The following is an 11,142-nucleotide window of genomic DNA, read 5'->3' as shown; positions in this document are numbered from 1 at the left end:
GGAATAACTTTCTGAATATTTTAGAGATAACGTTTATAACTATGTTATAAAATAGCTTTTTAAAGAAAGACCCACCGTACGGTATGAATTGCAATGTCAGGGCGCATCATGAGAGTACGTTGTTTTGTGAAATGGTAACAGGTAATGCTCTACAAGCACTATATCATTTAAAAATGTAAGGAAACTTTTCCTTCCCATGAGCTGTGTATGTATGTCGAAAACGATGAAAACGTTCGAATGTTTTCTCACTTACGCCTGCCAAGTATCTGCTGTGAAGTTACATGGAAAGTGAAGAAAAATGAACGGAAAAACTAACGTAATTTACCTTAGTGAAACGCCCGCTTTTGCGTACGATCGTAAGAAGAAATTTACGGAAATATTTGTTCTATGTCATTGTGTGAAACCGGACCCATCTGTATAAGCCATCTATAAAAACAAAAATACTTGTTCCAGGGACGTTATGCAGGTTTATTTAGCCAACTAATACTTGAATGATGGTGACCCACTGCAGACTGATAATAATAAACTGATAGTTATGATAGAAATTCATGAAACGGGGCATTTCAAAGTTCTGATTTTAAAATATACAATGTGCATATGTTGAAAATATGATTATACAAAGGTAAGTATGAGAAAGAGAGAGATATATTATGAACAATACCATGAAAGTGCGGAGGATCACGAGGTAATATATCACACATACACATATATGAATGCAAAACCCGGATATAAAAATACGTGCTGCATTACAAGTTCCTACTATGATGAGTGTTACGAGTGACTGCTTATAAGATTAAACAATGTCACAGTTAGTCATACTCATTGTTCAGCCGCGTTTGATACTTTTTAAAAATAACATTTCTAACAGTCCAACAAATTCGACAATATAGCATTCTGGTCTTATTTTTCTTCCGGAAAGATGTTGTCTGTTGGAATACCAATACCGCCATTGATGACATTCATGTCAAGGATGATATACATTGTGTTACTGTTTTCTGTTCATTGCTACATCGCAAGCTGTAAGTATAATAACACGTTTTAACCCGAAATTGTTGTAACTAGACATCCAGTGTTTGCATTTGCAGATACAGTATACTCTTTCTTGTGTGAAATATATACGACAGATATATATATATATATATATATATATATATATATATATATATATATATATATATATATATATATATATATATATTATAGTAGTGCTTAATATTGTGTAGCATTTCCAATTGTATTGTCTGTCACGCGATTCATACATAGCAATTAAGTGAAATGATGATTTGAGCTATGTTAAGAATGTTAACTAGATCCTTTTTCTTCCTCCACCAATGCTAGGTATTAGCGGTAGAGTTCATATTGTAAAGGCTTGGAAAAGGCATGCTTAACGCGATGCTAACTACTCAAAGGCTAATAATAATTCAGGAATAGTTGTGCTGCATTACCGGCATACCAGTTTACCGCGGTTTTATTGCTGGTAGTAGATTATATGGTATAGTTTTACGGTGCCAGTGCTTCGTTAGTTTCCGTCAGTAAAGAATCAAGGGAAAATCCCGAGTAATTTTTTGATCAATTAAATGATATTAGCAATATTGTTTCATTTTTCATTACTTAATAATTAAAAAACTTACTATTATTTTCTTTTGCAAAACATTTTTATTTGCCACAAATTCATTTTTAATATTAAGATTATACTTCTATTTATGAGCCTTCAAGGTACTAGCCGAGTAAGATATTGTGGGCGACATTCAGGCCAAACGGAACTTTTAAAAAATCTCGTATTTTAAAATATGTCATTTGTAAGAGTTCTTTACAAGCGTATGTTAATGTGTTAACTACACGTATCTCATTGTAACACAGAATCGCCTTAAGATTCTCAAGCGAGGAGTTGTTTTCTGTTTGAATGTTACATAATGTTTCAGTTCCACTAAATATTTTCTTGTTTGTTGAGTAAGTTTATCTTCTATGTATTGGCCCTCTCTGACAAATGTCTTCTCTAAATGTTGGCACCCCACTCTATATTTCCCTGCCAATTATATAAATATAAGAGGTAGTAAATTGTAGGCTTCTGTGTCAATACTCCCGATATTTATCATAAAGCTCCATAATATCAGCACAGTGTCAATCACAGGGTGTCAGGTCGAGTGTAAGCTTAATTATGCCACAATAGTTACAGTGTTTACAGTACAGCTTATACAGCGATGAATACATATATAGCAAACTCAGCTACTATTGGGTACTTTTCATTTGCTTTCGGAGTGGTGGGGTGCGATTGTCCTTTTGAGCTATCTCAAGATAATTGTCTTGTTCGTAAAATATAATGGATTATATATTATTTTGCTATAAATCAGAGCAAGATCTTTTATTCCAGCTATTGATGGAATGTTGTATACCGCATCAAAACATGAAGCTGTTGTTTCCTACTATAATCGCGGTATACCGTGGTACATATCACGGTATGTTCATATTGCGGTATAGAGCAGCACAACATTGTTCGCGGTACTCAGCTCTCAGCTCTTCTCAGGAATATTTCTGCTGGATATCTAACCGCTAGGTCATTTTATTATAGCCATATTCTTCCTAAGTAACTATATGTAATTTTTTTACAATTGTTTCAGATTAATTATGCTACAGAGCTACCTGTAACTGTAAGGTTATGGAATAACTAAATTTCAAAACCAAAGCGCAGAGTCGCGCTGTTGGCTTATCAAACATCTGACCGTCTGAATTTCAAAAATTGTCTAGATCTGTGCCCGAAAATATGTTTTATTTCCTGGGCGTCGACCCATTGATTAGTGTTATAATAGTGGGTTCGGAGTTTTGTTAATTTTCGGGGTTACGGTCTATATTCACCACGATATTTTCTTATTTAGCAAGCAAGCACACACATTGTGCAAGCCGCCAATCATTATCATAGATAGTCCATGAAAGTGAGTAGTCTACGGAAGCCGCTAGAGTCATGCAATTGGGATGCAAACAAGTAATAAGCAAACCGCCTATGACACTCTACTCCACTCACATCCTCAACCACTTCCCATTGATAGATTTACAATCACTGAATGATTATTTGACCAACATCAGCCGGTATAGTTCCTGCTGATATCGTAACCGTCTGCGGTGGTGCTCGAGTTACCAATTGTTGTGATCGATCTCGAAGTGACTGAGTCGCGTGTAATACCTGCCTGTTTACGCGAGTCACAGCAACGCTTTGGATACTATCAACAACTCGCATTGCAGCTGGTGTAGCGATTGATGCAGCGCGTGACGATAATGCCGTGAGAATCCTTTGTTGCACCCGTGAACAATCCATTAACAACGGCACTGAGGACAGTTCCAAAATATGTGATGTAAACCGGTTTCCTCGCGTTAAAAGAGCGCACATGTTAGACGCGTTTAAGCACGAATATCATTCAGTTAAATATCAGGTCGGTCTTTAATGTACAGCTGTATCGCAGACATTGCACCTGGATGATCTACAAAATGACCGTCTTGATCCACAATGATAAAAGGAATATTTGTAGACCAATTATTTTGACATGGAAGATACACAGGTGCCGCAGAATGAATTGATATTAAGTCGCCTTGCTTCTCAGCTGGTGAAAACGTCACACTTAATTCTGGTTTCGTTGATGAGATTGTGATCAACGAGGTAACGGTGTCGTATTTATCACACCCTGTTGCATAACAGCATAGATTTCGCGCAAATAAACGCACCTAAACTCATCATCGGTGTTGTACGAATGGAGTTAGTCGTATACATCATTGACATGTTCTACCAGTTCATGCATTATTACGCCATATGTTTTTTTCTATCCTTGGTGTAATTGATGAGTTACCGCTGGCAAATTGATCTAGCCTCATTATAAACTTCTGGTGCCTTTTTGACAGAAGGTACTGTTCCAAAAAATGTTTCCAATCATTCCCAGGGGCGTTAGAGTAACACAGTCCACGAAGGCCTGACCATTTGTTTAGTTGTTATATTAGTGTAAGTGCAGATGTTAAACGTTTTTGTTGCATCCTTTTATGTTGTACTTGTATCTTTTTATGTTGTCTTATTATTTTTTTTCTGTTATGTTTGTTGATGCCTTAATTCTTGACGTGTTTTTGCAGGGGTTGATACCTGTTTTGGCTGGTATTTAGTTACACTTGTATCTTCTCTTTGTGACTGTACGGGTGCGGGTATTTAGAGTGCAGGTTTTTGGAGTGCATATGCTGCGCTTTTCCGTTGCTTTTATTGCAATGTTGATGCATTAGTAACAGTTGCTGTTTCTCATGTACGCTTTGTTCCTCAATTTCACGTCGCATTTCTTCCTCTGTAGCATATGTAAAGTCAGAGTCTCTAGGAAGGTGTTGTGGTTGTAATTGCATTTCTAAAAAATGATTCCACTGATCAACCGTACAGTGTTCATTTTGTTCAGTAAACGCCTTGAATGCCATTTTAGGCCATTCCTTATCATGTGTCTTTGATAGTGCTTTTACCATGTATTCTTTCCAGTTGCTAGGTTTGTTATGAGCAATGTATATAGGATTTATGAAGATCCTGAAGAGATATTTCGTTAAAGTATTGAACTGGTTGTCGCATCTGTGACTAGTACTCGTGGTGGGGAGGGGCATGCTTAGGATCTTATCCACTGCAACTCTAATATCTGTATCATGTACAGGGGTGCATTTTGCAGGTACACCAACGGTGTCACCAATTTCACCAACATCGTCTTGCATTTCCTCTGTTGCTGCAGGCAAGCATGTAATAGCCACTGCAGTGGCTCTTGTGGTTTTCTTTACATCCTTGGTGAATTTAGCAATCTTACGAACTGAACCCTCTTCTTGCTCTGTTTCCGTTAGCGCTGCCACCCGTCTCGTGGTTGATCTTGTTGCAAATTCGGTAACTTCTCTGTTGGTTTAATCAGCGGTGAAAATGTTTGTTCAAAACTCGCTGTGAGGTCTCCTCCTGCAGCGTGTCGCAAATGTAATATATCTTTGTCTACTTTGCGGCCTTTTATAACATTGAGAATTAATTCCTGGCGTCCATGGTCGGTTATAGGCGTCGCTTTTCGTACTCTTCTATTACGTCATCGGCATATGTTTTATGTAATTGTTATCATTGTTAAAATGTTTTATCGGACACGCTAATACAAATCCCCACGATAGTTTCCTTCGCGAATGGAAGTTCCAGTCAAATCAATAGTGACAATAAAATCCTGGTTCTTAGTAACCCGCACAAACACGTCACGAAATGTATCTCACTTGTGGTCAGCGGGAAAATATATCAACGTTGGCGTTGGCACCCTTGTCATTCAACGCTTTTAGAAAATGTATTTAAATGTCATAACATGGTTGATCATCAGCCGATGGCCCAATGATGAAGATCATACTCAACAAAAACTGAACTCGTCCTGATTGTAACACATATCTATATGTTTTGCAACTCCTGGTTCATGATTTTATTTAATTTGTTATTATTGTTTTTTTTAAAATTTTTGTAAATTGTACAGAATATATTTAGTTAAATTTTATTTACGGGACCTGAGTCTGTTAAAAACGTAAAATTACATAGGATCTATACACAGATGCTAACGTATATGTCGACAATAACTAATAATAATCCGAATAATAAGATTTAATGGCTCAACTGGATTAATTTCTCATTGGCTAATAGAGTTTAAACGATTCTATTAGAATTCAGTAACTCCCTTTGGTTGGGCTATGCCATTTATATAAGCAATTTCGAGGCAAAATGAGTTGTAAGATCCCTCACGTTGAGCATGCTGCTAAATATAGTCACAATAGACGGTGTAATTGAGGAGGGAACTGAGCATCAGATTAATCCTTTTTTTGGAGTCATCCTCATTTCTTGTGTTCCTGTTGTACGTCTGCAGACTTGTTTATGTTGTACTTAGAGATTATTCGAGAGGAAGAATATTTGTTGGGACTGTTCAGTGGAAATAGAAAGTGCTCTTTATTTGGACTACAATAGTATTCCGGAACTTATGTGAATTATTCAATTCAGCTCGGGACTACGCCATATTAACAACATCAAGATTCTTGCGGACCAGTACATTTCCGGTTTTCGAACTGTATAGGCTTCAAAGCTTATCTTGTTCACAAGGTCATCTAGAATCCATTTGAAAAGATCCACGGTTTTGTTTCCAAATGCAGCATTTGTCAAAAGTTTAATTTTTTTCTTAAACTCATATGTTGCCACTGAGTGCAGATCCTCATTCATGTGTATAAGCGTGCTGGATAGTTTAATATAGTCGATAGGTCTTGGTTACACACATATCAACTACAACGAGCAGTACATACTTGCTTTACGTCCAAAGACTTTTAACAAGTTTAATACATTCAGTAAAGGTAAGTTCTAATTTAACAACGATTTCGCACTGTTACGGAGACAACCACGTACCATTCACCGGCAAAACTTCTTGCTCTAAGGAATAATCGTTGTGCACATCATGTAAATGTTCCAGATATTCCAAACATTCCGAATTAACTTCAAAGAAGTATACGCGGTCGCTGTTGATGTGCTTTGTATGTCAATGCATCTTGGAGTAATAACTGAAAACCACCGACAGGTAACGCTTGGATCGTTGCCCGGGATAGAAGTTCTTGGAATCAAGATACATATTGTAACTGTTAGGGTTAGTGCTATCATACCAATCAATATTTGTGTTGTTTACGCGAGTGTATATGCTGCTCGACATAGATATTCCCACAAATTGAGCGCTCAATAAATAAATGCTGATCAACATCGGTGAGTAATTCAATCACGATTTCGGATTTGGATAACAACGTATCCCAAGCCAGACCCGGTGATGAGAGGTAATGCGTGGAATCTAACTTGTCCACTTGCATGGCAGTGTCCAGAAATTTCTGATGCACATCCGCGAGAAACAACATATCAGTACTTATATACAGATAGTTATAGATTCCTATGTTTTGCATTCTAACAATGACCAAACTTTATTTGTGTGAGCGTATTCCTTGGCGAAAATATCTTCATTCGATAACGATGAGTGAAGCGCTTCAATTGATGGCAACCGAGCAATTTGTTCATGTTGTCCATGCTGTTCAAGTGGGATGGTGTAAGCGGATAGAAGCCGTTATCCCAAATAAGCACATTAAATGCAATATCTGGATTAAGTGTTTAAAATTTAATTAGTTTGGTCTTGGCAACCTTCACTGGAAATACTATATTGAGAAACGTTAGTTCACCCAGAAGCTGTCTGTATCTTCGAGGCTTATCTTTATTATCACTAGCAGGATATAACGCGGATAAGCTGACCAATTCAATACATTTGTTGTCAACACTGGTTATATTGATCACTGACCGCGGTGTAACATAATATTTTTTGGTATGTAACTGGGTCTCATGAACACTTGATATGAATAGGTATGTATCTCGACCTGTGCGCACATTTCGAGGGTACATCATGATCCGCACTTGGTTTATTTTACTACGTCTCGAGACTCTTTTCAATGGCTTTACTAATTGTGTCATTGATTGCACTTGTTTTGATATCGTCAAGGACCGTACGAGCTCCGCTGTGAATCAACGATGTTGTAGTTTTGAATCCATCCTGTTCTCGACTAAGCGGCTAACCAAATGCCCATTAATAGAACTATCTGCTTTAATTCCAGAGTGGTCAAAGGGTTGCAACACCAATGTAATTATAGGAATCATATTTGATAACAACTGTCAATAACCTTTGCCAGGAAAGGATGTCTGATGGATACTTGCCAGATGATCTTCTATTTCATTACGGAGGTACTATAGCAAACGCAATACGATATTGTTGTTCCCGACGACGGTTTTATTCATCCCGATGTGATTTTGGTAATCCGCCATAAATCATTCTGAAAACTCATATAGCATAGTATGAGCATCTCTAGTATGCATTCGAAAGAAAATGCGATTTCAGTTTTTCCTGCCACATGTTTTATTTGTCATTCCTCAAGAAAAATATGTAATGTGAGTGTCGACCGCTTTAAGATATTATTAATGTCAATCACCTGAGTATTTTCGCCAATACCTGTACGCCGTATTAATTCTTCAATATGCATTATACTTTCTGAAACCAAATTTTCCTGTTATAATCACATATTGTATAATTTTCTTGTTATGGCAACTTTCCTGCCCTCGCTATGCAGCATTAAAGCACTATTACAAGAATCAATAACACATGTCCTTTGTCTTTTGTAGTCTAGGTGCAAAGGTTTGATACAAAATTAATAATGTATAAGAAAAGGCTTATTTAGAATATATCTTTGATCCAACATTTGCCATGGACGCGCCTGTGTTGGCGGATTGAAGAAAAAAAGATTCTTAATATTATTCGTACCCGGTAAGAGACCCGAATCAATTAAAAATAGAACTGCAAGTGCAGGACACGTCTAGGTGTTGTGTTTCATGGCAGGTAATCTTTCGGAAAATGAGTCAAAACGTGGACATCAATTTTAACAATGATATCTCTGCGTGGTTTGACAACAGGAGCGGGTACTCACTGTGCCACATACGCGATTACACCTCGACATCGTTTGTATTTGTATTTGGTTATACCAGTACAAACTCGGATTGATGGTCCAATGTGGGTCAGTTTATTCATGAAGCGTTGCGATCAATTGAGCGTTCACAAATCCGACAAATACTTATTGATTTCACATTAAAGGACGATTATTATTGTAAAAAATTTTTATAACATGAACGGATGTTATTCAGCCAGACGACACAATGCTGTTGAAAAAAACTTGACTGAAATTATTGAAAGCGCATGAATTTTAGGGATACACTTATCTTTAAGGCTATTGTGGTGATATTAATGATGCCAAAAAAAAAAAAAACAAAAAAAAAAAAACGTGCATGATTAAATCGCTAACGTGCCCACCAACTCGTGTATGTTAAGATGTATGTTTTCAAGCATACTAAGCAGTGAAAGAGAGACAAAACCTGTAAACGTATCAAATGGTCGATTTGTTTACAGTTTTTTCAGGAATGGTTTTGATACACATAGCTCTCACATCTTAAGAGTGCTCTAGTATGGATAATGTTTTGTCATTCGTGGTCTTATCTATTGGCACGTGAGGTACACTAAATATAATCATAAATAATGTCTGTAGGGGTGAACCATCAGTCATGTTCAATAATAACGACGAGACTGTTCAAAAATTGTAAATATATAGGAAATTGGTGTCCTTTGCGGTGGGAGCTGAAACTTAGTTCGAGTTACTCAATATATTTTCAAAAGGGTATTTGCCTGTTTCGTTGTTGTGTTGAGGATTATATTATCATTGTATAGATGTGATGTACTCTGATCGAGATGATGAGGTTGCGAAATTTACCGTCGGGGTCTTACAACAATTTATAGTGGATGCTAACATTGACTGTGATTTTTCTCCACGTCATGAGTAGTATCTAAGTCAGAGTGTTGTTAACATGTCCTCAAATTGCAACATTCATGCATATCACATATTTGTTACGATACAATCCGGCCCTTATCGTTTTCGTTGTTTTTAGCTTCTCTTGTTTGTTTTCTTTTTACTTAGGAAACAACCCTTATAGAACGAAGCTGTCATATACTCTAAATTGCAACATAAATTCAAATGCTTGATGATGGCATTACTTGCGTCGATATTCTACGTATATTATATTAATTGAGATGATATTCACGCAATTTAGCATGTCATGATAATTTTCTTTCAGTTTCGCTGATTTTTTTAAATACAAAACGTTTGTTTCTAAAGTTTCAACAGATAGTGGGCGATTTGTAGTATGTTTGCTTATATAAATACAGCAATGAACTTTGTGTTCCTTAGTCAGGAATCCTAGGACCTGAATCAACTTGGACTCCCATTTTGAAAGCAGGTCTCAAACGAAAAGTTGAACGTGAATTTTGTTTTAAACGTTTATTATTATTCATGGCATATTGTGGTGTAAAAAGTGTATTTAACCAATAGTTCTCATGGTTGATTGATTGATTGTATTTTAACGGCGCATCAGCACTGTTAGGCTATTTAGCGCGAAACAAAATGTTATATGTATAATCTTTTACAAATTATAAAATTTCTTATATCGACCAGCGATATCAAAACCAAATAGTTGAAATTAAAATGATAATATGGTAACGGTGAAAAATAAAGTTTCCCGATCAACGGGGGATGTAAATGGTGTATGTTAATGAAGAGTGATAACAAGGTATTAAAAATGGGACGGTATATATATTGCATAAAACTAAACAAGGTGATACCATACAAGTTAGAGTTTAGATTAAATATTCACTGCTTTCAGGAACTCTATAATACTAGAGATGTTTATTGCATCAAAAAGTTCCTTCATGTCATGCACATTGTAATACTGATCGCACGTAGGTTGCAGGTCGAAACACTCTATCATAAAGTGCTTAACAGTGAATGGTTCATTGCAAGAAATGCTCTCTGGTGGGTCTTCACCTCTTAGTATGTGGGAGTGGGTTATATAAGAATGAAAAATTCGGATTCTTGCAATGACTACCTCCTCCCTACTCATGATTATATAGGAAGGAGTCCATTCTCCTCGGGTTGGCTTGATTGCGTGAAGCATGCAACTTCTGACGTAAAGTCTCTTTGATACTAGATTTAAAAGCAGTATACGCTATTTTAAAATCAGATGGTTCATGAGATATGGCCATTTCAGCAGCGCAATCTGCTTTGTCGTTACCTTTAATACCAACATGGCTAGGTAACCATCAGTGTACATATTGCGGGAGGTACTCAGCTTAGTATTTTTGACGAGAACATTGGCCAACAATAGGTTCTCTAGTTTTCTATTGTGTAGTGACTGAAGTACTGATAGGGAGTCGGATAAGATGATGCTGTTTAAAATAAGTTTGTTTTCGATATATTGCAGAGCAATGTCTATTGCTCTGATTTCGGCTGAAAAAAATGATGTGCCATTTGGTAAGCGAAGTTGTGTTTTGTGATTTCCACAAACAAACGAAGCTGCAGCAGCCTTTTCCTCGTCATTTGATCCGTCGGTATAAATTCTTGTGTAGTGTTTGAATTCGGTGAGGAGTTCATGGTAAGAGTTGTGGAAGATGGAAGGGTTTGTATCGGATTTTGTTCCATCTTGTAGCTTAAAAAGTACTTTTGGTTGTTTAAGTAGCCAGGGTT

At 36.7% G+C, this 11,142-nt stretch overlaps 1 protein-coding gene across 2 annotated transcripts in view; it reads left to right on the top strand.

Moving 5' to 3' along the window:
* The first annotated feature begins 780 nt into the window (after positions 1-780).
* The window catches only part of LOC149797945 (receptor-type tyrosine-protein phosphatase alpha-like), a 57,440-nt gene continuing 47,078 nt past the window's right edge, over positions 781-11,142 (top strand). The window contains exon 1 of one of the 2 annotated variants that reach the window (XM_089963009.1): positions 781-1,019. In XM_089963009.1, the coding sequence (XP_089819135.1) occupies positions 920-1,019 (100 nt within the window). In that variant the 5' untranslated portion in view covers positions 781-919. The remainder of the gene's footprint in view (positions 1,020-11,142) is intronic. The other variant, XM_089963010.1, reaches the window with a different exon arrangement.

Source organism: Sinohyriopsis cumingii, chromosome 6 (assembly GCF_028554795.1).
Source record: "Sinohyriopsis cumingii isolate HCF-2022 chromosome 6, ASM2855479v2, whole genome shotgun sequence".
Lineage (NCBI taxonomy): Eukaryota > Metazoa > Mollusca > Bivalvia > Unionida > Unionidae > Sinohyriopsis > Sinohyriopsis cumingii.
This window is presented reverse-complemented; position numbering and strand designations above follow the sequence as displayed.